This window comes from Salvia splendens, chromosome 2 (assembly GCF_004379255.2).
Source record: "Salvia splendens isolate huo1 chromosome 2, SspV2, whole genome shotgun sequence".
NCBI lineage: Eukaryota > Viridiplantae > Streptophyta > Magnoliopsida > Lamiales > Lamiaceae > Salvia > Salvia splendens.
In genome coordinates, this window is record NC_056033.1 from 1,191,976 (window position 1) to 1,218,980 (window position 27,005).

At 38.9% G+C, this 27,005-nt stretch overlaps 4 protein-coding genes and 1 pseudogene across 5 annotated transcripts; 4 read left to right on the plus strand and 1 right to left on the minus strand.

The window, feature by feature from the left end:
* Positions 1–6,341: 6,341 nt before the first annotated feature.
* Positions 6,342–8,547, plus strand: LOC121782154 (putative pentatricopeptide repeat-containing protein At1g17630). Its single transcript, XM_042179884.1, has one exon. The coding sequence runs from the start codon at positions 6,342–6,344 to the stop codon at positions 8,466–8,468; it is 2,127 nt and encodes a 708-aa protein (XP_042035818.1). The 3' UTR covers positions 8,469–8,547.
* A 1,565-nt stretch (positions 8,548–10,112) lies between these two features.
* Positions 10,113–13,246, plus strand: LOC121782164 (DNA repair protein XRCC2 homolog). Of its 2 annotated transcripts, XM_042179895.1 has the most exons (10): positions 10,114–10,608; positions 10,735–10,882; positions 10,989–11,113; positions 11,412–11,482; positions 11,882–11,947; positions 12,248–12,385; positions 12,502–12,583; positions 12,678–12,714; positions 12,805–12,896; positions 12,969–13,246. In XM_042179895.1, exons 1-10 carry the CDS (start codon positions 10,426–10,428, stop codon positions 12,990–12,992), a joined length of 966 nt encoding a protein of 321 aa, XP_042035829.1. In that variant the 5' UTR covers positions 10,114–10,425; the 3' UTR covers positions 12,993–13,246. The 2 variants fall into 2 exon arrangements, with proteins under 2 accessions (XP_042035838.1, XP_042035829.1); XM_042179904.1 differs by lacking the exon at positions 11,882–11,947 and having other exon boundaries at positions 10,113–10,608.
* Positions 13,247–13,391: 145 nt separating this feature from the next.
* LOC121782178 (receptor homology region, transmembrane domain- and RING domain-containing protein 2-like) lies at positions 13,392–16,650 on the minus strand. The gene is made up of 4 exons (XM_042179915.1): positions 16,192–16,650; positions 15,600–15,827; positions 14,396–14,800; positions 13,392–14,311 (listed from the first exon to the last, which is right to left on the minus strand). Exons 1-4 carry the CDS (start codon positions 16,322–16,324, stop codon positions 13,599–13,601), a joined length of 1,479 nt encoding a protein of 492 aa, XP_042035849.1. The 5' UTR covers positions 16,325–16,650; the 3' UTR covers positions 13,392–13,598.
* A 4,115-nt stretch (positions 16,651–20,765) lies between these two features.
* Positions 20,766–22,180, plus strand: LOC121793103 (annotated as a pseudogene).
* A 3,709-nt stretch (positions 22,181–25,889) lies between these two features.
* LOC121793105 lies at positions 25,890–26,600 on the plus strand. The gene has a single exon (XM_042191297.1). It carries the CDS (start codon positions 25,890–25,892, stop codon positions 26,598–26,600), a length of 711 nt encoding a protein of 236 aa, XP_042047231.1.
* Positions 26,601–27,005: the final 405 nt, after the last annotated feature.

Here is a 27,005-nt window from a genome sequence, read left to right on the forward strand (position 1 = left end):
GGTCGATTTGGGTAGTCGGACTGGGACAACTCAACATTTTTATGCCACACTAATAAATTATTTATAATACAATTATTTAGTAGACTCTAACTAACAGTCATACTAAAAATTGTACTCCGTGCCGAAAAGAAAATGAGCGAGTAGCCCGGGACGGAGGGAGTATTTCAAAAAATTATACACCAATTCCCCTAAAAAAGTTATATGCATCAATCATAATAATTAATAATTAATTAAACAAATTAAAATTAAATGTATGAAGGCTAACTGTAAGTTGGAACTAGATTTGAGAGTGATCAGTCATAGTGGCCCAATTATATAGCCCAATACCAATAATTATCTAGGTTTGGCTGGAGGCCCGAAATCCAAAACAAATTTCAAATCTCCGACCTCTTTTTCCTTCCTAGTAATCGTGGCTTCTTGTCACGTGTCAGTTGCATGTCCTGCCACGTTGGATTGTATGGGAGTGGTTATTTTAGCTATGATGTACTGAGAATACCACAGCCACACACAATTATAGCCTTATCCCTCTAAGGGCCTGTTCAAGTTGGCCAACATGAAATATGCTCAATTATATCTTATCCGATTTTGATACTGTGCAATTACGTTTTTAAGCCTTGACTTTAATGTGTTCAAGATGCTTGGGTGCTTCTGGAAATAGGGGTTCTAAATTTGGGCAATCAATTTTTTTAGTTCCCAATATATGCATTACCTACTCTGCCCTTTCCATTTGACTTTGCCCGCCACCCAAATTACTTTGGCGGCAAGCTCTACACTTGCAAGCCTTATTTGGTGAAAGTAAGGAGACGAGCTTCGTCAGACCCAAGAAGCCAAACAGCAAGATGCAGGCTGGTCACCCGCACGGGCAAGGTATGTACGATGCTCTCCAATGTTTTGCCCCACAACGCGTGGTGTTCATACATAATTTTCCGATTCAATTGGTTGACGGTGTGGGTAAATTAACGCAGAGGTGTTATATTTGTTGGAGTTCTGTACTAACATTGCCGATTTGTAACTGTGGTTACGTTATTGTGTGAATTGATAATTACATATGTGCAACTACTTAAGGTCTGTCTCCCTTATCTGGTACACCGAATGTATGTATCCCCAACTCCGGAAAACGTCCATGGGGTGGTAGCCCTAGCAGCAGGGTCGATTGCGACGGTATGTAAACCCATCTGCTTCAGTTAACGACATATAGTTTTGACGGTACGTTTATGTGATTGTCTAACTAGGATGGTGTGTTTTGGTCTATTGTCCGGTAGTCGGTGCAATTGTCCGGAACGGGTGCAGGGTCCACCAGGAGTACCGGATACAGGCTAAGTACAGCAGCAAGTACCTTATTTACATAATACGATACAATCCCACCTGCACGCCAAAAAGTAGTCCCCACAACTCGATTCTTCTGATGGTGTGCCAATACTGATACAAAAATGGCCACTTGCTCTTCTACACCAAGGCATTTACCCACTGTCAACCCCCCCCCTCTCGGAAAGTAACCGACACAGCCTACCAAACGTGTTACGGTCCATACGTAAATTGGAAACACATGCAGAACTTGTGACGTTCATTAACCGGTCTAAGTACTTCAACTGTGCCGGTATCTTGTTGAGCACGCTGTGTCGCCGCGCGTCCTCTACAATCTGACGTCTCTCACGTCTACATCGGGCACGGATGTAGCGACGTAACAATGTAGTGGTTTCTTCACGATAAAGGAGCATAATGTCCTTGAGCAACAAACATAAATGCGCTGATTTGGTAGCATGAAGACTCATTTGACAGATCCGAATACTGGCCTTAACTAAATACCAATGGATGAGCAAATAATCGGCTATTTTTTGTGATATCAAATTTTATTGACACTCAAAGTTACATAAACGACTTTAAACGCCTGAAATTTGAGATCTAAACAAGGTGGGAGGCGATATTAGCCCGAACGACAAACGTAAGACCACCAATACCGTCAAAAACAGTAAACATTGCGCAATATCTACCAAATTTAACAATTTATCTTGATTAACTGCTGCTAACCCGAGGTTACCAGAGACAAGATGAGGAGCACGATTACGAACTCTAGCCTTCTCCTTTTTAGCTTTCCTGATGCTTCAACTTTGCGCACAGGAAGAATCCACTGGCCGATTAGTATAAGCAAATTGCCATGAAAATCAACAAGCGAATACCTGGGGTTAATAGGGGAATTGTCGGAGCTGGAAAACTTCACCACGCCACCTCCAAAGCACCGACGATATATGAGACCGTGTAGTGAAGATCTAGGGTTGCATATGATTTTTGTACAAGGGGGAAGAAGGGCATCACGCCTGTGTTTGTTTGAAACATTTCAGGGGCAAAGGAGTCAATTACACTCATAACTTGATCCGAATTTCGAGACCGGAAATGATTTACCATCTCCTGCTTCTGAAATGGTTTCAAAAGATAACAGCACTGAACAGTGCCGGCCCGATAAATAGCACCGGGCTTTAGTAGGCTTCAACAAGAACCTTGAACACCCCCAAAGTCCATTAATTAGCCCAATATCTGGGCATTTCAGGGAACATGAACAAGCCCTAATACTTGTTTCTGGAGGAAAAACATTTGCCATGAACAACTCCCCAAGTGAGCTAAAATATATTGTAACCCTGTATTTATAAATCTAGGCAATAGCTTATATACACGCATGGGCGGACCCAAGTGAGCCAAAATATATTCAAAACGTCTTGCATATCACAAAATTAAATGATAATATTGAAAGTCAAATTATATTCAGAAAATTTGTCAAAAAATATATTGTAAATGTATTTATAAAAAGATCTTTATTCAATTTTTTATTATTAAAGAAAGTTCTTTATTCAATTTTTAAAAAAAATTAATATAAAAAATTGAAGAAGCAATTTTACCTGCATGTCACAAAATTAAGTGATAATAATTAAGGTCAAATTATATTTAGAAAATTTGTCAAAAATATATTGTAAAGATATTTATAAAAAAATATGAGTATATGATAAATTTATTAAAAATATATACACTTTAAGGTATTGAGGGTATTTTCGTCCAAAAAAAACTTGGAAATAGTAAAATGTACCTCAAATGATACTAACTCAAAGTTCACGGACCTAAAATGATATTTTCAAAGTTCACAAACCTAAAATGATATTTTGACAAAGTTCGTGAACCAAAAATGATGTTCCCTCTTGATTTTATAATAGAATGTGAATGTACTAATTTAGTTGAATGGTGGAGTCTATTTACTTAGAATGGAAAAAGTTAAATGAGACTATAAATTATGGATATCCTAAAATGACAAAATGAGATTTTATTTGAGGACGGCGAGGGTAATTTTTATTCCTTAAATCTTACCAAAAATGGACTTACATAAAGTCATTTAAAATAAAGATAAATGAGAGAAGCCCACATAATGTGTATCACTTTTTTGTCATATCTGATAATAGCTGCTGCGCCTGAGCAGCCTTTCTCCGCGCCTCTTAATTTTGTCTGTCTTATTCAAATTTAATTTGCTTTGTTTCTTTTGTTATTTTAGATCCATTGATTTTTTCTCTCTCTTTTTGTACACTGTTATCACTCTGAATTTGTTGGTTTAGAAACAATGGTTGGTTTAGAAACACTGGAGTAGTACATAAAACACTCCCATCTTCGTCTGTTTTCATTGCTTAACATTTTATTTCTTCCTCATTTTTTTTATCACTACAAAATATGTTTATATGACTGACGGATTTTAGTGGCAGATATTTTCAGCCAGTATTACTGATTACTTATAGATTAGTGGCGGAATATCCGTTGGAAATTTTGGTAGCATGATTGCCGAAGGATCTAATTTTTCCAAAATTGGTGGATTAAATTTGTCACTAAAAATTATTCTTTTAATAAAATATACTCCATCCGTCCACGAAAAATATGACACATTTGTCATTTTTGGTTGTCCACGAAAAATAAAGCAGATTCAAATAATATATACCCCACATTCCACTAACCCTACTTCTCTCTTACTATTTTCCCTTTTCTCTTACTAATTATATGGACTTCACATTCTACTAACACTACTTCTCTCTTACTATTTTCCCTTGTCTCTTACTTTTTTGTTTTCTCTCTTACTTTATCAATTTTACATTAAAACTCGTAATATTCACAAAGCGCCTTATTTTTCGTGGACGGAGGGAGTAAAAATAAAAAAATATGAAAGAAATTAATGGATTTTTTTATGCATTTTAATTAAAATAGAGCAAGGGATTTCATTTACGCATGCTCTGTATTCGCCACTTCCATCGATCCCAGCTCATTCGTCTCCATCGCCACTCCACCCCTGTCGCCGTCGCCACCACTCCAGCCCCGTCGCTGCCCCCTTTGTAAGGTAATTGTTGTTCAATGTTTTCTAGTCTGAGACGACGCAGCTTCTCTCTCGTCTCGCTTCGGTTTGAAGTAATTTCTATTCAGAAGTTGAAATTTGGTTGTTGAGGATCGCGATTCGGATGCACGGCTTACAATTTTTCAATTTCTATGATGGTTGTTAAATGTTTAGCCATTAATGGATTCGTATATTAAAAACCTAACAACGAATATAATCTGGAAGTTGAATACATTTGTTAAATGTTTGCTAAACCCTTACGAGCACATGTTTGTTGTCTCTCTTGTTGTAGTAGTAAAGTAATAAGCCATGAATTCCTCAACTCTTAGGTTATTTGGTTGTAGTGGAGTTGCATAAATCTCATACTAGTTGTTTCTAGTAAGGTAAACATGATTAGATGATCATTTTGTAGCAATCCCTTCCATCTCGTGCCCGAGCTACATGGCATGCATCCTGACTGTTTTGCACCCTTCCTACGTCCTTTTCACCCGGATTCCTTGCGACTCTTTCCTCCCGACTTGTACCTGACACCCTGCACACTTTAGCAACTAATTTTACACAAAATATTTAATCAAGCACGTTATCCTAACCATTAACCAAGGCTTAGAACGAGACATATCAATGATTTATAATCAAAATGTATTCCATTTGATTTTTTGTATAGGGATAAGATTTTTATATCTTCTTTTCTATAATATTGAACGAAATTAAAGGTCTCTACCTCTTTAACAATACATTTGGTTCTTTTTCTGACCTTCAAACACATGCCCATGTCTCCTCTTCTATGTGCATCTATCTCATTAGAAGAGACTTTCTGTTTATAATTTGTGTAATAAATATCTACATTTGTATATTTTGCAACCACCCTCTCTCACTCCAAATCTAGGATTGTCGGATCAATCAATAATTATCAATTCCACCAATTTCCAAGGATTGAGAGAATAGATTTGAATATAAATCTAATGACACATATTCGGAGTGCTTCCTTGTCTGCTTAACATATATAGCCTGTCATGCCAACTCATTTTCATTCATAAATAGATTTTCTACCTATATTCCTCCTTTTCACCACCTACCAATAATATTGATGTTGAAATCATTGGTTTTGGTCAAGGTTTCTAGTGTAGTAAACAATGTTAAGCTAATTTACAGCATCCAAATTGATCATGTCTTTTGGAAATGGTAGTAGTGAAGATTATATTATTGAAATAAAGTTCTGTCACTGTCGCACATGGTCAATTAATGTTTTCTAAACATAGTTTGCCACTATCAATCTAGCTATATTGCAATAGGCAAAAATGAATACAATAATCCTTGTATGGTAGGATGCCACGTGGCTTTCAAGTACTATGATTTATATGTAAAAAATGTTAGCAGCCATTATTAGCCAATAGCAATTCAAGTTCGTACGTACAAATATGTTGAAAGTCCTTCAAGTGACATAAAAATAAAAATGCGACTAGAATTGGTGAACCAATCCTAGTATTGGTTGGGGAGGCAGAGAGACAAATATAAATTCTAGTATTCAATATTCAATGCATTTGCGTGACTGCTTTGCAAAATTTTTAAATATTAAACAATGTCTCTCCTCTTGCCATCACCCTAATCTTTTCAAAAAAAACATTACATTATGCTGGATTGATAGTCTATACTAGTGTGTATATATTAGTAGAACTACATACCTTAAGTACTACTACTTTTATTTTAAGTGAGATAGCAAAAGGGAATGAAATAAATAAGGAAAAGGTGCATTTTTTTAGCACACCTGAGTACTGGGGATTGTAATATCGTTTAGGTTTTTATTATTATTATTATTATTATTAACAAAAATGAGGATTGTAATATCGTTTTAGGTATTTTTTTTATTATTAATAACAAAAATACCGTTGAGACAAAAAGTGAAGAAAAAAGCCAAAATATCATGAAATAATGCAAAATTATAAGTATTTTACTTTTTAGAGTTCGATCTAAGTGATGGTTGAGCGTAATGACCATTCAACCTCTTGTACTCAACAAACGTTTCTTTCCATTATCATTCAAATTCCTCACTCCCTCTGCTGAAGCAACTCATATTCAACCGGGAAATAGCCGCGTTGATTTCTTCGACCGTCTTCTTCAGCATTGCATCAGCAAAATCGACGAAAGATTCAATCTTGATGGCCCCGTTAAGCAGATCCACGCGCAGATTTCCGTTACTTCCTCGTTTTCCTCGGCGTTCTTGTCGGCTAGACTTGTTTCTGCCTACGCAAAAGTCACCCTTTTGAATGATGCACGCAAGGTGTTTGATAACTGCCCCATAGACTGCTTCTGTAGCTCTCTGTTTTGGAATTCAATGCTGCGTGCTTATCTTTCAGATTTTAAGTATGAAGCTGCTGTTAAATTGTATTTCCGAATGCGGGAGGTTGATCTCCACCCTGATAAATTCGGTTTTCCGCTGATTATCAGGGCGTGTGCGATGCTTGATGATGTTAGGTTGTGTAAATTGGTTCATTCTCATGCTGTGCGGATTGGGATTTCGAGTAATTTACATGTTAGTAATGAATTAATGGGAATGTATGGAGAGATTGGTGTGATGGGAGCGGCGCTTAAGGTGTTCGACCGAATGCCTCTGAGAAGCCGTGTCTCGTGGAACATTGTGGTGTCTGGTTTCGCCAAGAACTTCGACTGCGAAGGCGCAGTTGGGATGCTTCACCGGATGGAGGGCGAGGGGTGGGAGGCAAATCAGGTAACTTGGACCTCGGTGATCTCGAGCTTTGCAAAATGTGGGATTGATGAGAAGGCATGGGAGTTTTATTGCTTGATGAGAGAGAGAGGGGTTGATGCTACAGCTGAATCTATAGCTGTTGTTATCTCAGTGTGTGATGGAGAAATGGCTGCTAAAGGTGAGATTGTTCATTGCCATGTGATAAGAGGTGGATTTGAAATATATATATTTGTGAGCAATGCTCTTATGAGCATGTATGGGAGAAATGGTGCTGTGGGGAAAGCAGAGCTTCTCTTCTCATCTCTTGATTCGAAGAGTTTAGTGAGCTGGAACGCCTTGATTTCGGCCTATGCTCGGACCGGCTTGTGTGATGACGCCTTCTCTGTGTTCTTAAGGCTGGAGAGCTCGAACATGGTGAGGCCTAATGTAGTGAGTTGGACTGCAGTGATAGGCGGATTTGCTGCTAGTGAGGGGCGAAAGGAAGCGGCTTTGGAGCTCTTTCGACGTATGCAGAGTGCTCGAGTTCGGCCTAACTCTTTGACGGTTGCTAGTGTGCTTTCATCTTGTGGTGAATTATCAGCTCTTTCTCTTGGGAGAGAGATTCATAGCCACACGATTAGATTGTGTATGGATGAAGATTTATTGGTGATGAACGGTTTGATAAATATGTATATGAAATGCGGGAATTTAGTGGCAGGGGAAATGTTATTCAAGAAAATGGTGTTTAGAGATATAATCTCATGGAACATAATGATCACAGGGTATGGAATGCACGGATTAGGTCTCGATTCTCTCGATATTTTTGAGCAAATGGTCGAGGAAGGGGTGAAGCCGGACGAGGTGACCTTCGTTGGTGTCCTCTCCGCCTGCAGCCACGCAGGGCTAGTGCCCGAAGGCCGCAAGCTTTTCAACCAGATGAGTGGGGTGTTCAAAGTCCAGCCCGGTGTGGAGCACTACTCGTGTATGGTGGATATGTTAGGGCGGGCCGGGCTACTTGAGGAGGCGCGTCGGGTTCTAAAGAGCATGCCGATGGAGCCCAACGCGCCTGTTTGGGGGGCTTTGTTGAGTTCTTGTGAGATGCATAGGAATGTAGATGATGCAGAGGAGAGTGCGGCCGTGATGTTTGATATGAAGAGTGGCGCGACGGGTGGATATATGTTGTTGTCGAATTTGTACGCTACGAATGGGCGTTGGGATGAGGCGGCGGGGGTGAGGACGTTGGCGAGGGAGAAGGGTTTGAGGAAGGTCCCGGCGCAGAGCTGGATTGAGGTGAAGAAGAAGGTTCACTCATTTTCAGTTGGAAGGGGATTTGAGATGGATATGGAGGAAGTTTATTTGGTTCTTCAAGATTTGAATATGCACATGGTGAGACAGAGCTATGTACTAAAAGGATTAGTCGAACCGAGCTAAGAGCATGCGTAACGCAAGGGGCCGGGCCGCATCTCGCGAGTCCCGGCCCGTCCCATGCATTACACGGAAGGGCGGCACGGCTCAGGCCCGTCCCGGTGACGCGTGACCGGCCTGGGGAGCGTCCCGCGTCCCGGCCCGGGACGGGGTTGCACGGTGACGGGCCGCAAGTCCCGCGTCCCGGCCCAGCGTTACACGGTCTTCGGGCCGGGACGCAAATCCAATTTTGTATTTTTTTTTAAATTCGATGTCTATAAATACGAGCTTGCGTTCCATCCATTTCAATCCCGCGTTCCATTTCAATACTCTATCATACCCTTTGTTTCGGCGCCAATGGATTGGTTCAACAGCGATCAACGTGAGATGGAGGAGTTCGTTAACTCGAACAATTGGTACATACCGTCATCGCAACCATCGCAGACACAGCCTAGTCCGGGAGTCGGTAGCAACGGCGACATTACATCGCCGGTCAACACCGACGAGTTCGAGGTCAGTGAGATGGAGCCCGCTCAAGAGGGGGGAAAGGAGAAGGTCGGGGAGGAGGATGGGCCGAAGAAGTACACTCCGCCCGAGACAATGTGGCTTGCGAGGAACTACATCGACGTCTCCGAGGATCCTATCATCGGCAACCAGCAGACCGGCAAGGCTTTTTGGGAGCGGATTGCGCAGAAATATAACGCTGGCCGTCCGGAAGGGTCGAGCGAGCGTAGCTACGTGAAGCTGCGCAAGCATTGGGGCCGGGTCCAGGCGGATATGAGCAAGTGGAACGGAAAGTGGGCCAACGTAGTCCGTATGTGGCCGAGCGGGCACAGCGAGGCGGACCTCGTCGAGAAGGCAAAGGAAGCGTTCTTCACTGACGGGAAGAAGACCTTCAAGTACTTCGAAGTTTGGAAGCTCGTCGAGAAGAGCCCGAAGTACACCAGCGGTGCTGAGCCGGCGGCAACTGGGGCGGCGAAGAGAACCAAAGTTTCCGCCTCCGGAAACTACTCTTCGAGCGAAGGAGGTCCGGCGATCGACCTCAACGTGACAGACGACGATGTCTTCTACTCCTCTCCTAGCATTCAGAGCCGCCCGACAGGAACAAAGGCGGCCAAGAGGAAAGCAAAGGGGAAGGCAGCTGCGAGCAACTCCGCTATGGTGCCACCGCCGACCAATCCGTCTGTGGATAAGATGTCCGACACTTTGTCGGAGATGAATATTACATGGCGGATGAGCCAGCTGACGGAGTTGACAGCGAGGGATACATCGAAGATGTCGGACGAGGAGCTCGAGTTGCACCGTGAGATGATCGCCTACCTTCGCGCCCAAATGAAGAAGTAGTAGTCGTGGCCCGGGTTTCTTGTATTTTAAATTTGCTTCGTCTAGTAATGTAATGTTAATTTCGAATGAACAATGCATTTTCCCGGTTTCAATTGTTCAACGAATTGCGTTTTCGAGTTAAATAGGTTGGAGTTGTGAATAGTGTCATTTATTAGTTGCGGCCCGAGTTGCGGCCTGCAGGGTTACAGCAGTTGGGGCCTGGGCCGCAACTGTAGAGGAATGATGACGTGGAGGGGACTTGGGGCCGGAAATGGGGACGGGGTTACTGATGCCCTAATGCATTCATGTCGAAAAATACGTAGGAAAAACTATCGATAGAGGTTATATTTTCTATATTTTATTTGACACTATATTTGAGTGACTTAAATCATTAATGGAAGTTTTTTGCATAGTAAATTTGTGAAAGTTTATCAAATTTTGATCAAATGTATAAAGTCAATTTTAAACAAGGGAAAATGTCATCGAAATAGAGAAAAATAAGATGACTATGAAAATTAAACGGTTCATTATATGTAATTCAATTTTTAAAAAACTATGGGATGAATTATAATTTGATCATATTTTATGATTTATATTTTGTCCAATTTTAAAACTAAAATAACATATATAAGCAATTTTTCTCTTCTTCCCGCCGAGAAACATGACGTCAGCATTTTCATGGATCACAGCAGACGAAACAGCTGAGCAAGCACTGGTCAGAATCTTCAAAGAGCGCCCGTTTCTCATACTGCCGCCGCCGTTCCACCGCCTCCCCCTCCGCGCCGGCAACGTCGTCGAAATCGTGGGGCCCTCTCCTTCGGCCAAAACCCTAATCCTCATCCAGGTAAAAACCGCAGCTAAATAGCCTCGGCCCTCGATTCCACCGACCAATCGCTATAATAGCATGCCCCTCGTTTCCTTGAAGCTCAATTAATAGTTAAAAATTTTTTATGGCTGGGATTTTACGCAGGCGGCGATAAATTGCATTTTGCCTAAAGAGTGGAAGGGCGTGAGCTATGGAGGGCTGGAGCGCGCTGTGCTATTCGTCGATCTGGACTGCCGTTTTGACGTTTTGAGCATCGCACGAGCTTTGCAGCGGCGAATCATCGATGCTAATGGTAATTTTTTACTGAATCGAACTTATTTAGATGATTAATTGACTGATAGTGTATACCCATAAACTGAAATTGGAAAGGGGGAGTTTGATATGTGGATGATGTTCAGGGTTAAGAAGAAGCAGCTTGAAGGGAAATGGAAATGAATATGATAAAGAGTTGTTTGCTGCATCCATGAGGCGTTTCTTGTATATGCGATGTTACAATAGTTTCGAATTTCTTGCTACTCTTAAGGTGAGAGGATTGGGTTTTCTAGTTACCATAGTGATGAATTATACTGCAAGTTTTGTCAATTTCTTTTCTCCCATAAACATTAGGTCTCATTATATGCTGTAGATCTGTGCCAGTTACTGTACTATTTTTCATCAAATGGATGCCTCGATTCTGAGAGAGGATGAAATTAAGTTTCTGTGCATCAGCTCTGGACATTTATTTATCTATCAAAGATCATGAAGTCATACATCCACTTGAAAAAGTGATGAGATTTCGTTTATGCATAGTTCTCACTAAAGCGTTCGTCCATTTGTTGCAGACACTGCATCATCGGATTCAGCAGGAGAAGGAGAAGGGAGGTAGTGCTGTATATATGCTTTTGATTGACAGGTTGGTTTAGCTATGTTTAGCAGCATATTCGAGTTTGTGCATAGTTCCTTTCACAAGAACCGATTCATTCACAAAACCCCAAAATGCTGATAAGGCCTTAAGCAGGTATATGACCTTGGATTCTGGGATTAGCTTTTCATAGTCTTGAAGGCCAAATGTCGACTGAGTAGCACGATCATTTCTGTTATGGGTGATGAATGGAATGGACAATACACCAGGGCTTTAATGCCCTTTCCTATTGTGGCTTAGATAACAAATTGTTGGTGAAATATGGCTTACACAGTTATGCAACTTCATGTGTTATTGTCTTACTTTATAATTCTTGAGCAGTTTGTTCATAGAACTATTTTGTAGATACCTATGTAATATCAGTAACATATAAGCAATTCTCTGAACCAGCATAGGGGCTTTTTACTGGATGGACCGTGCTCTACCAACTTTATCAACCGGGAACAACAAGAACCGGTGATGTCTCTGTGATGATTCTTAGCTTATTTGCCTGTCATTTCATCATTCTAATTCTTTCTTCAGCTTCTGGTCTTACTCATTGAGTCATAAGGTTTCTCACAAGTTGATACATTCCCCTTACCTCATGTTAAGGCATACAATCAATCTGAACTAGTTTTGTCTTCATGCCTTTATTTATTGTGCTCTTGACATCTGCATTGCTGGTTTAGTTTCTCGGTTTGCTGTGTATGCTTCGATTTACCAGTTTTCCTTTACTGCCATGCTCCCTAACGGATCCTTTATCTTACTTGTGGACAGGAAGAGCCTCTCCCTGCAGACGGTGGTTGAAACTGTCGTTCAGGAGATCCAGAGGCTTCTGGTGGTGCATCCCATGCTTGTTTTAGCCACTAAGTCAGCTGCATTTGGTGATAAACAATCGATAACTGAAGTGATAAGGTTAGGCCAAGTATATAAGATTCCTCGTTGATCATGCTGAACTGCTACGCCTAGTTTGGTTTATTTCTGCAACTGCTGTTTCTATTCCTTTATGTTTGTCGCCTGTCTTGTTCCAGAAAAAGGCCCAATGAGAAGACACCTGATCCAAGATGTGCTCAAAATAAACCACATCGTTGTTTCATGCCATCAGTGTGGCAGGTATGATCTGATTCCACACGATCATGATATAACTTAATTACCCCTGCAAAACTGTATTACTCACACAGTTTAAGGTTTCCACTCAAATATGCAGTCCTTCGTTTCACACAGAATGCTTCTGCGCGCTTTAGGTTTGGATCGACTAACCCTCCGTGCCTATAATTGTTCGTTCATTGTTACCTATCATCATCGCCATCACTCATGGTAACTTGTCCCCTCAGACTGTGAAAGCAAGCATCAGAACCGGCCTACTTTCTCAACAGAATGGCTATTGCCATCACTTAACTGCTCAGACCATTTTACAGTAAACGACGTATGGTTATGCTCTGTTCGTATTGCTTCTATCTTCCTCATCACAAATCTGATTGTGTCGTCGTCGCTGCAGGGTTGCCTCTTGATCCCCAAATGAAGGCTAGGAGAAAATGCTCAGCAGTCACCAAAAGGTAGCTTATTTTGGCTCTCTTTCGCCATTTTGTACATATGGAAAAGAGAAGAATCAGTAATCCTCTTGTTAAAATTTCTTGTTGCTTATTACTATTACAAGCTTTAGATAAAAATGCTCAGTAGTCACCAAAAAGGTAGCTTATATGTATTGGTTATAATCACTAATGTATATGGTTTCATCACTGATATAATTAAGTTATTTCCAAAAAAAAAGTTAAAGATGGTGTTGTAATTGTCATTTTTTTAATTACCAATGAATCAAAGAAAAAAACATTTTGTTGTCCAACAAATTAACTCTGTTAAATCATTTTCACATCTTATTGTCAGAAAATTAAAGTAAGAATCCCTAACTCACAAACTGGAATTGCACCAACAATCTTAAATATATATATATATACAAAACAAGAGCACAACCCACAAATTAGAAAAGAAGAAAAATAAAAGTGAGTGACTAAAGGCACAGGCTTTTATCATTATAATTACCAACTTACACGGCAAATTTACAAGTTTAACAACAACTGAGCACGCCAATCAAACACTCACTGTATCTGTAAGCTACGAAGCTTCTTCACTAACAGTCCGGCAGCGAATGAGCTGAGGCGAACGGCGAGAAGCTCATGGCCGACTCACTATAATGCAACGCTCTCGCCTCAGTCATGGCTGACTCACCATAGTGCAAAGGGTTAGCTTGATGGCTCGAAGACCCCTCGTAGAAGCTCGTAACCGACCCACTATAATGCAATGGTCTCGACTCAGTCGTGGCCGACTCGCCATAGAGCAACTGGTTAGCTTGATGACTTGAAGACCCGAGGTAGCTTGAGGAGCCCATGCCGGGGCTTGGGATGTAAGGGGACATGTATCTTGAGTTGAGAGATGACAAGGAAGGGTAACCTAAAGAGTGGGGTGAAACTAAATAAGCTCCGAGGGATCGTTGCGACGACATGTTCTGGAGGTTGACGGAGCTCCGGCTAGCACTCAGATGAGAGGATTGGTGGTGAGAGAGGAGCGAATGCGGGTTGTAAGGGGTCGAGGAGACAGACTGAGGCAGAGAGACTGACGGTGTCCGAGAAGATCCACCTATTTGGATGGCTGATGACGATGCTAGCGACGACCTAAAAGACGACAAGAGTGAGGAGGAAGCGAGGGAACCTGCCGCGGACGAGAGCAGTGGTGTGGATTCGTTCGCTGGTGGTTCGCCGTTGCTGGTCCTGGCGTCGCGCTTGCATACTGGGCAGAACGTTCTCCATGACGTCAGCCACGCGTCGACGCACATCGTGTGGAATTCTGCAATAACAAGAAATTTATCAACTGTAGTGCAATTTATACATAAGAACAATTGAGATGCAGCCGAAAGAGGGGACCACTTACTATGTCGACATGGCAGTATCCGTAGCTTCTCGCCCATGGTATAGTCTTCGAGACATATGGCGCAAGTCGCGGAAGTGCAGTTGTCCTCGAGAACAGCCGTGAACACTAGGGACGGCATGGCTTTCACCAAGCGGCTGCTCATCCCGTGGAATTCTCGCACACGTGGAGCTTGAGGTCGTCCTCTTCTACTACGGTGCCTTCGGACAAAGAAGCATGTAGCCAACACAGCAGACATGGCGAGCAACGAGATGAAGGAGATAGCCATTATAGACCACGCCGAGTCTTCAAAGCTCGGCACTATCCACACCTCCGTGTCACTAACATTGGCATATTTCTTCAGTGCCTCGGCACAGACTTTTCTGACAAACACAGCATGAATCTTTATACCGGCAGAATTTCCAGCCACTGCATTTTCATGTCAAAAACCAATGCTTTTAGTACATTATCAAATCGAAGAGACTGGAATCAAACATTACGGAAAAGCAAAGCCACTTAGAAGATACAAATATTTCAAGATCTTAACCTCTTCGTATACTCTCGACAATGAGGATGCAGGGTATATTATATTCGATCGTATAGAGAGACCATTACCATTTCACAGCTAAAAATAGAGCAGATATGAAGGACCCGAACAAGTAGAAGTTACCCTAGGAAGCCTTTATTAATGTAGATTAGACAAACAATATATATGAACGAGTATTTGAACGATTACATGAACAAACAACTCAAAATCGTTCAATCCATCAAAATATGCTGTGAATCAACCTATATTATTGTAATCTGTCTAAGATTAATATCACTCAAAGTAAACATCCACTAAAGCGACGTAGAAATGCTTACATATATGATCACTATAGCATTAGGCTCAGCTCAGTCCTTACAAGTAAAAGAGATGGAGGCTCAAAGATTCATAACCAGGAAAAGTTGAGTTTGTGATTCACGCAGAAATACCAAATTCATGTCGAAACCTACTTTAAACCCCGACTTCTGTAACCTAAGATGCTGCCCTAGAGATTACACTTGAGCCACGAAGAAATACCAACTTCCATGTCGAAAAATTTTAGAACAAACATATTCAGTGACTATCTGAAAAAAGTACGTTACATATCTTAGGTTAATTAGAAGAGGATATCCTAAGGAACGATGAAGCTATGTATCTAAGGAAATGTAGGTATGAAGCTAAGGCGGAGAAGAGAAGACATACTTGCAACCAAATCATCCTCGTTATCATAGACAATGGCCGCGCTAAACCCTGCAGCCTGAGCTCTTCTGACTTTCTCATCAAAGCTACACCCACCTCGGACTATCAGCACAAACGGAGACCTGGTGTTATTCGCTACTGGGACGACTTTATTAGTCAGTTGTGAGCAAGCATCCAAAGGCTCAGCCACAGACAGCGTCCCACATATCCCGGATCCTTTAATGGACGGAGCTGAAATCACAATAAACCACACCAGTCATAGGCCATTCATAGAAAACAAGAATTGTGTTTTCAAGTTATTGAATTTAACAGTAATAAACAAGAAAATTGTATTTCGAAATCACAAACTCGAAATCTATAAATCACAGCTTAACATAAACATCCCAACAACCAATTATCATTAATAACTAGCTAGGAAAATATTTCAATTTACCAAACTGACACATAGCTCCAGTTAGATTCAAGAACCTCTGTTTTACATGAGAAAGATCCGATTTTTTCACCCAAAATTTATTGAATAAGAGTTGAAAACTCCGCCAAAACTAAAAATCATACAGAAACACACCCCAAAAACAAAAAACAAAAAAAAACTAACCAAAATTAGCTTCAATGTCTTCGAACGACAAGGTAACATTGTTGCCTATCAAAACCACGTTTCCATAAGCTGCGAAAGTGCCCATTAAACAAAACAAGTAGCAGAATAACACCCAGAAATCAGACATCTTCATCCAGCCGTAAAAATCCCAACTTTATCCAAATTTACAACAAAGCCCGTAAAACCCTCTTCTCCAATTTTCTTTTATTTGCTCAATAAATCTAAAAAAAGGGGTTTCAAACTATGGGGAAATCAAGACATCAGCTTCCATGCTGCAGTTCGATGTTGGGATGATGGCTGTTTCTAGGGCTAGAGCTTCTGTGATTAATCGTGTTATAATTGAGGTGAAAATTTTGAATATGGAACCAATCAAAAACTCGATTAGCTATTTGTGGGGGCTTTGTCTTTATTTGTGTGGGTGTGCGCTGTAGTGATAATCTTCGCATGAATATCCTCTCGAAATTATTAGAAAATGGAAAATCTAGTTGAAGGAAGTTTAAATATTTGGGGGTTTCGCAAATTGGTCCTCCCAAAAGTAACTAATTAAACAGACGTCAATATATTTGGTCATGAAAATAAACTTTTTTTTTTGTTATTCTATTATATAGTAGAAATATATAGGACCTACATTTCTTATCGATACAACAAAATTTCAGAGTAGAAACAATTGATGAGATTGAATCTAGTTAAGGGATTAAAAAAATTATTAACTCCAGAATTTGAATATCCTGAAATAAAAGTATTTACTTAATTTTAATAAGAAAAACCGGGTATAATCTACATACAAAATTAAACGAAATCAGTTCACTAGATTATTGCTATGATTGAACACTTTTTTCTAGTTAAGTGCTTAGCTCTCATTTTTCTTATCACGGATTTTAAAAATAATTTAAATAATTTTTATTTAAATATATAATGAGTAAATTAGCTTAAAAAAATCAAGTTTATGATGTGTAAACTAACAAAGAAACTAAAATATAAAGCAAGTTCATACAACATTATCATGAAATATAAAGCAAGTTAAATGGGTTGATTGAGCTATCATGAAATATTAACATTATCTAATTAGTTGTACCAAGCTACTAGACAATAATTAATTAAGAAATCTTCAATAATTTAATTATGTTTGAAGGTGACACGGTGCAAGTGGGGTTGGGTTGGCACATGATATTTATCGAAATCCATAAAATTAATAGGGCACATGGTATTTTTAGAATTCAACGAATTGTTTAAAGATACTACTAGTCTCTTCCTTCGTGATTAAATGACTTATCACGAAATTTAAGACACCATTTAACTTTGTGAAATAAAATAAATAAAAAATTAAGTGAAACATAAGATTAATCTTCATATATAATTTTATAATAAAATGTAAAAACAATAAATTAAATGACTTATCACAATTTTAAGACACTATTTAACTTTATTTATTTTATAATAAAATGTAAAAACAATAAATTAAATGACTTATCACAATTTGAAGACACTATTTAACTTTGAAATAAAGTGAATAAAAAATCTAATATAATATGAGGCTCATCTTCATATTAGTTTTATAATAAAATTTGAAAGTAATAAATTAGTGGAGTATAAGATTCACTTACTCTAAATAAAGAATAAATAAATGAATCATTTAATTGTGAGCAATCAAAATAACAAAACAGATAATTTAATCGTAGACCGAATAATAGTAACTAGGCCATCTGCAATGGAGGCCATGGGAAGGTGTCGTGCCGCCCGAGCTGTCCCAACAAGCAGCATTGTCCATTGTAGATGGGGGCGTGGGACGGGGAGGAGGATGGGGTTGGTTTATAGGATTTTAAATTTTAAAATTTTGGATGGATAATTTTCTTTTTTTAATGAAGTAACTTTGCTATGTATTTTAAATTTATAACTATTTGAAGTAAAAAATAGCGAATAAAGCAAATTAATTGGATAGATAACATTATGAATTGTAGTCTGAAAAAGAAGTAAATACTAACATGACTAGGTGAATTATAACTTGGAGAAGACTAAAGGACATTCTAGGTGGATGCCCAAAAAATGACCTCATATTCGAGCGATAAGCGATATATGATTTTAAACAGTTTTATTTTATTTTATTTTACTTGTCAAGTAAAAGGAGAATGTAAGTATAAAAGAGATAAAGTAAAAATAAATATATTTTATTACCTTTTGTAATAAGTATCTTAGTTAGGAGGGTCATCTTGAGTCGATCCGATAGGCAACTTCCAACTGTGGGCCCATCTAGTGTCGTGATCTTAAATTTGCTTCTCTCAAGTATGATTTGATTATTTTTCGTCTATGAAGTAATATAGCAGACTGGCCCAATTTCAGTCCAATATGTTTCTTGTCGTTTGAAAAGGAAATCTAATTATTCTCTCCGTCCGCCATTACGAGTCTCATTTCTTGGTGGCATAAGTTTTAAGAAATGTTAAGAAAAAATAGGTGGAAAAAGTTAATGGAATAGGGGTCTCACTTGTATATATTAGTTTTAAATAAAATGTGAGTGAAATGAGTTAGTGAAAGGTGAGACCCTATTACCATTTATGGTAAAAGTGAATCGGGACTCCTATTTGTGGACGGAGGGAGTATATACTAGTACGACATTGATAATAGTAGTAGTGTTTGGTTGCTATTGATTAATTTTATTATGAGGGATCAAAATCATCTAAATTTAGATTAATTTTATACTGATAAATATCGTCTTAGGTTAACTATCAAACTAAATTTTGCCTTACTAAATTTTGTCTAATCCACTGATCACCTCATGTAGATTCTTTCATTCTTTAAAATTTTGCAATGTACCTCGTCATTAGGTAATTCTCGACTTTCATGGCTTGTTATCAAACTATATTTATGAGCTTAAATTATAAAACAAAATAGAAAGAAATAAATATTATATCAGCTTTCTTCTTTTGAATTCTTAAATGATTAAATTTAATAGCATATAATTACGAAAGAGATTTAAAAATACTACTCCATTATGGACAAATATTGGAAGTATACGCACTGCATTTTTCATATCGGCATGTAGCTAGACTAATGATAGAAGAATATACGATACAAATTAATTTCAAAATTAGTACATTTCATCACAATAATATACTTCCTACATCCCTAAAGAATATGCATTTTGGATTCGACACGTGTTTTAATGCAAAATTGGTAAAGAAAGATAGAGGTATAGAGGAAAAGTAATCAATTGTTAGTTGATAATGAGTCGCACCTCATTAAAGAGATAAAAGTTTCTAAAATTAGAAAGTGCATATTTTTTTGGAACGAATTAAAATGAAAAAAATGCATATTTTTGTAGGACGAAGGGAATATGATATTATGAAATTTGGAAAATATTTTATAGACAACGGGCAGTAATATACAAAATAAAAAAATTATCATCAGTATCATTACAGATATAAGTAATACAGTTATTTTATTATAGAAATGATTATATGTATAGACGTGCATAACAACAATTTAAGATATAATACATTATATTTAAGCTACAAAATATCAGTAAATTGATAAAATACACTCCCTATGTTTCGCCTTAACTAATTGAGGCGTTTCATTTTCTGCACTCATTTCAGAAAAAAAATAATCTCTTTGTCTTACTTTAGGAGTCTCATTTGAGTTTGACAATAGTTTAAAAAATGTAAAGGAAAGTTGATGAAAAAAAATAATTGAATGTAGATCCTACTTTTATATATTAGTTTTATAATAAAATGTTAGTGTAAAAAATTTAGTGGAATGTGGGGTCTATTACCATTTATGGAATGTTTCAATCATGACTCCTTAAGTGGGACACCCAAATATGGTCAACCGGGACTCCTAAAGTGGGACAAATGGAGTAATGAATAGTTAAAGTGAAGAAAGAGTAAAATAAGAGAGAAAATAATATAGAGAAGAGTCTTCTTTACATTATTATTTCTCTTAATTTACTTTTTCTCCACTTAACTATTTATTATTAATTTTCTGAAATGAGTGCAGAAAAGAAAACGTCTCTATTAACATGGAACGAGGGGAGTCCTTTTTTTAAACTAAAAATTATACTACTAAGTATTTACTAATTATTATTTTTATATACGAATTTTTTAATAAAGGATTACCAAATAATATAATAAAGTACGAGAAAGAAAGAGAAAGAGAAAGAGAAATAAGAGTGAAAATAATTTTTTTGTTAAAAAATGAAATAACTCAACTATGAGCCAAGTTGAAGTAAATACAACTCAACTACCATAATGGTGAAAGGAGTATAATTTATTTAATTAGTGTGCGTTAAGATTTTTGAATTTCAAATATTTTTATTTTGAATTTATTATATATATAGAGCATTTTTTATCATTACCATTATTTGATCACGCTTTTATTAATCTTGTAAATATAGTATCATATAATTTTATTTACTACTATTATTTTATAAATATTACCTTTATAACTTTAAATAAAAAAAACTTTCCTTTCATAATTACTCCTAGCATGGATTTCCTGCCTTAATTAAACTCATGCGCTCTACTTCTCCCTTATATATATTCCCTTTTCTCATCCCAAATTTTCCATCGGAATCGTTGAATATGGAAGGGAGCCTTGGTGTGTACGTAGCCGCTCCTCCGAGGATGAAGGAAATCGAGGGGGATAAAAGCAGCCTCGCGTATCAACGAACGGAATGGGAGGCTCTGAGGAAGAGCATCAACGGATTGCTGAACGCAGCCAACATCAAGAACATCATCCCAGAGCTCTTCTCCGAAAATCTGATACGAGGGCGTGGCCTCTTCTGCCGCGCCTGCATAAAATCACAAATGGCATCTCCACATTCACCGATGTATTCTGTGGTCAACACTAAGTTCCCTAAAATAGGCCGTCTCCTGGTCGGGAGGATCGTCCTAAGAGGGCCTACAAACGCAACGACAATTCACAGCTCGTCGCGGTCCTCCCCTCAAGTTCATAGCTCACCTGGTGATGCAGCAGGTGGTTGATGAGCTTATTGCTCTTGAGATGCTCACTTTGCTGTTGGAAAATCCCACCAATGACAGTGTTGAGGTTGCGGTTGGCTTTGTTATAGAATGTGGATCTTTCCTCCACCATCACCGTGCGTGTATCGTTGTCTTTGACCTCTTTGCATTGCGCAAAGCAGCTAAGTTTCAGGGCGTCCCTCCAGCGCTCGACCTAGTGGACCAGGATTGATGGTCATAACAGTTTAGATGTTTTCCACCCCGATCCCCACTTCCTACAGAACGAGACCAGGTACCAAGATCTAAAGAAGCAATTACTGCCTGATGACGAAGAAGAAGAAGAAGAAGCAGATGATGAAGATGAAGAAGAGTCTGGTTCAGCATATTCAATCAAGGACGACACTGAGACAAATTTGATTAACCTCCGCAAAGCCATCTACTTAACCATCATGTCAAGTCTCAATTTTGAAGAAGCAGGGCATAAGCTCTTAAAGATTATCAAACTAGAGGGGGCTGCTGGTGGGGAGATGGAACTCTGCAATATGCTTTTGGAGTGTTGCGGCCGGATGACAAGCTACTCACTCTACTACGCACTTGTTGGCCAGAGCTTGTGTCTCATGAACAAAATCTATCAGCACAACTTCCACAAATGTTTTGCCCAACACTATTCCACTGTGCACCGTCTCGATACCATCAAACTCACCAACCTCGCTATGTTCTATGCACATTTGATTGCCGCCGATGCCTTGCCCTGGCAGGTTTTGGCCCTCGTATGTCTCACCGAAGAAGACACCACCTCTTCTTCTCATATCTTCATCAACTTGCTTGATCAACGTCTCTTGCAACACTCTATTGTCCCCAAGGGCGACCATCCCAAAAACGCAAGGTATGCTATTAACTTCTTCACTTCCATTGGCCTTGCTGGGCTCACACGAAACTTGCGGGACTATCTCAATCTTACCAACATGCCCAAGTCCTTACCCCGTGCTTCTCGAACCGAATCCGGCAATCACAACAAGAGGATCAGAAGAAACTAGTGTAGTAGTCATTTTTACTCATGGCTCGATCCAGGGGCGAAGCTAGGATTTTAATTGAGGAGGGGCAAAAATATATTGTGTAGAAAAATTTTATGCATTTAAGAGGGGCATTTAGTGTAGTTTGTTAATATAATTGGCATTTTATATATAAAAATACTATAGTGTTGAAGGCATGAGGGGGGCATTTGACCCTGCTCCATACATGCTGGCTCCGCCCCTGGCTCGATCTGTTAAATGAGAGCATAGGATTGACAATTATAAATACAATCTTGTTTTTTTATCAATTATTTTTCTTATCCTTCTCTAATTCTATTTATTATCCTTAAGACTTCTACATCTTATGTTTTTATTTTGAATATATATGGATTATTATTATTTTACGTTAAAATGAATTCATTTTTAGTACTACTACTCATTATTGTGTCAATTCCCTTTGCAAATTTTGATTATGTTGAATTATTTGCATAATTTATTGAATAAGTGTTATGTACTTTGAATTAAACGTGTAAATTTATATGCATTTAATTTTAAGGCTTTGTTCTTAGGAAATTATATTATATTTTATTTGGTGTTACTAAGCATTGTTAAGGAATAGTGTTATTAATAGCAGCTAAGAATGATGGCATGCCAATGCTAAAATCCCAAATGTCAACTCTTTTGATGTCAACGTTGCTTTTAGTGACAATCAATGTACATATGTTCACTTACTATTACTTACCCTCTAATTTCTCCCTCTTACATCTTCTGCTATTAACGCCAGAGCTGCTTTCGGCGACGCTAGTTTCAAAAAATATCCTACAACTATTAAGTATTGGGCCTCCAATGTCAAAATTTTGGCTCCGCCACTGCATGATGGCATTATGTAGGCAAGACGGAGTTGCTAAAGTTTATGAGGTTTTTGATCAAGTGATTGAGAGCAAGAGCATACCATACATTGCATCTTATAATTAAGACTTGTTTCCATCTTATTGTTCCAATTTCTTTAAGACAATACACTTATAACTCCAGGATTGAAGTAACCGTTCCGAATTGATGTTGAACTCTATCTGCGACATGTGCTAATCGTCTATAAGCATTGATCATATAGTATTACAGTTTCAGTTTTTCGAATTTCTTATATGAAACAGCTCGATCAGGTATGGAGGCAACGAGTCTTCGTTTGGGTGGTAGTTTGTAACTTGTAACTCTAATGAACTCTATATAGTTCAAGCTTATATTTGTCTTCTTCTGTACCCAACATTAATCCTTTACGAGCACATGTTTGTTGTAGTAGTAGAGTAATAAGCCAAAAATTGCTCCACTCTTAGGTAAATTATATGGTTGTAGTGGAGCTGCAGTATAAATCTCGTACTTGTTGTTTCTTGTAAGGTAAACATGGTTTATAACCAAAATGTATTCATTTGATTCTTTTTATAGGGATAAGATTTTTATACTCTCTAATCATACAATTGGCTCTTTTTCTGGCCTTCAAACACATGCCCATGTCTCCTCTTCTCTGTGCATCAATCTCATTAGAAGAAGCTTTTTATAGTTTCTGTTTATAGTTTGTGTAATAAAAATCTACATTTGTATATTTTGCAACCACCCTCTCCCACTCCAAATCTCGGATCGCTGGATCAATCAATAATTAGCAAATCTAATGACACATATTCGGAGTGCTTCCTTGTCTGCCTAACATAGCCTATCATGCCAACTCATTTTCATTTCATATATAGATATTCTACCTATAGTTTTCCTTTTCAACAAACCTTTTAGCACCTAGCTACCAATAATATATTGATGTTGAAATCATTGGTTTTTGTTCAAGGTTAATTAATTCTAGTGTGGTAAACACTATTTGTGTCGAAACAATGTTAAGCTAATTTACAGCATCGAAATTGATCATGTCTTTTGGAAATGGTACGTAGTAGTGAAGATTACTATATTCTTGAAATTAAATAGAGTTCTGTCACTGTCACACATGGTCAATGTTTCCTAAACATAGTTTACAACTATCAATCTAGCTAGCTATATTGCAATAGGCAAGAATGAATACTACAATATGTTGGAATTGAGCTTGGTCAAATGATTTTTGATTAATAATAAATGTTACAAGACATTTAATTTTGTGAAATTAAATGCAATAACGTCGATCTACGTTCCGAGTAGATGACCGTAGTATATTCATTTTCTCAAATCCGATTCCCGGTGAGTGAGAAATAATATATTAAAGTTGGTCACAATAAAGCTAGAAATGAGCTATGTAAAAAGACTAAGGGATTAATTAACTAAGTGTTAATTATCCCACATCGGGGATGATAGACTTCTTTGATGAAGTATTTAATCAGATGAATTATCATGTGTCATAATTATCGTGGAATAAGATGGGTGACAGAGCCCACACGGGCGCGCCGCCGCCGCCCGCCCGCGACCCGTGCATCGGGTGCCTTGTGTGATCTTTGGGCTGTTCTTTGGAGCTGCTCGTTGAGCGTGGTTCGAGCCCCGCTTGTTCTTTTTAGACCACCCCAAACTCCACGCTATCCCCGACGGGTCCTGGTTCACGTCATGGTCCCGTTGGACCCCGACGCATAACTGGAGACCAAAGGTCCCCGTTGGACCCCGACTCACAACGGGAGTCAAAAGGTCCCCGCTGGACCCCGACCCATAACGGGAGGCAAAAGATCCCCGATGGACCCCGCCGGGTCCATGGTGTATCCCGTCGTGTAGCGTGTCCAGGTGCGTCGTGTCTCTTCAACTCCCACTGGCTAGTGCACCAGTCAATAACCCCCGGCGGTTACAGTCAAGCCATCATGGCACACATAATGGCTGTTGACTCCATCAATGCCCTGCAGGTGGACTTGGCCTATAAATAGGCATGCATCCTCTGCATTCTAGATAGAACATAACACAAGCATTTTTTCATACTCCTTCTCTGCATAACTTCCCGTCGAAGCTCTGCCCCCGCCTCACTCCGGTTCGTCGGAGCTCTGTTGCTAGCGATGCTGCTACTCCAGAGACGAAGCCGTTTTATCTTTGGGGACGACACGCCAAACCGAGAGCACTACCGGGGCGTATCTCGTCTTGCGGAAAGAGGACTCCTCGACTCGGCTTACCGCTTTTCACAACATATTTCCGTGTAATTGTTCAGTCGTTTAACGTGTAATTTTCATTGTTTCCTTTTCCTTGTAATTTTCGCGGCAAGACTTGTATCTCACCTTTTATCAACACAATCCTTATATGGTAGGATGCCACGTGGCATTCGTGGTGTAATTAGGAGTATAATTTATATAAAAAAAATATTAGCAGCCATTAGCAATAGCAATTCAAGTTCGTACGTACAAATATGTTGAAAGTCCTTCAAGTGACATAAAAATAAAAATGGGACTAGAATTGGTCGAATGAATCCTAGTATTGGTTGGGGAGGCCGAGAGACAAATATAAATTCTAGTATTAGTCCATGGTCAATATTCAATGCATTTGTGTGACTGCTTTGCAAAATTTTAAAATATTAAACAATGTCTCTCCTCTTGCCATCACCCTAATCTTTTCAAAAAAACATTATATTATGCTGGACTGATAGTGAATACCCCAACAAAGTCAATATAAAAAATACAATCATTAATCATTCCACAAAGTGGCTGTCCCTATATATATATATATATATATATAGTATCAGTTAATCACCAACCATTTGCAAAAACAACACAGCCATTTCTCAACCTCTCTTTAAATGGACATTAGGTCAATCAGTCTCCCATCAAGGCTGCATCCAACAGAATTCGAAGCTCAACTAGAGAAGCTCAAATCCACCTCTTCTCTCACCTCAAACACCATCATCTCCAGTCTAGTAACGCTGGCCGAGCTCTACAACAACTCCATCCACAACCTCACACAGAGATCGATCGACCACGCCCTCGAGGAATCGCTGGAGCTCCTCGACTGCTGTAGCAGCATCCGAGAAGTAACGCAGATGGCGAAGGAGAGCGCCCGAGCCCTCCAGTCCGCGCTGCGACGCAACGCAGCCCTCCAAAACGACGTCGCTTCTTACGCGGAATCACGGAAGCGGGTGAACAAGTGCGTCAAGAAATGCCTCAAGGCGCTCAAGAAATTGGAGGCGTCGGATCATGTTTTGAGGGGCGTCACCGTGGGGGTGTTTAGGAGCGCGTTGCTCTTCTTCTCATCGTCGTCGTCGTTTTCGGTTAGGTCTCGGGTGGCGAGGGTGGTGGGTAACAAATGTGAACATCATGACAAAGGTGTTGTGAATGAGGTTGGATGTGTGGATTTGGCTTTGAGGGATGGTGGATTTGGTAAGGAGAGGGTGTTGATGAGTTTGCAAAATCTTGATCGTTGTGTTGATGGGATTGAAGAGGGTTTAGAGAGGGTGTTTAGGGAATTGGTGAGATGTAGGGTTAATCTTCTTAACATTGTCACTAATCATTAGTGATTTCAGTGTGATGAGAGGTTGCAATTTTTGGTAATCATAATATTGGGTGATTTAAAATTCTATGTATTTATAGAGTATTCTGTGATTTAAAATTCTATTGATAGAGAGGTCTTAGTTTTAATCCCCTTGTGTGCAAAATCCTTTGACCCATCTCATATATACCATGGAAGTCAAGTTTAAATCTCATTACAAATTTCCTTCATATCTTAATGCTTAAAAGAAAAATACTACATCAATTAGCATTCACAAATACAATTTGGAGGGCGAAATGTAGTGAAATAAATTAGTGCAGTTGTAGTTTAAAAGGTAATTAATTATGTCTATCATGTGGGAAATTAACAATTAATTCTAACGTTTAATTTCATCTATTATAATAAGACATAACTGTGTTTTTTCTCTGTT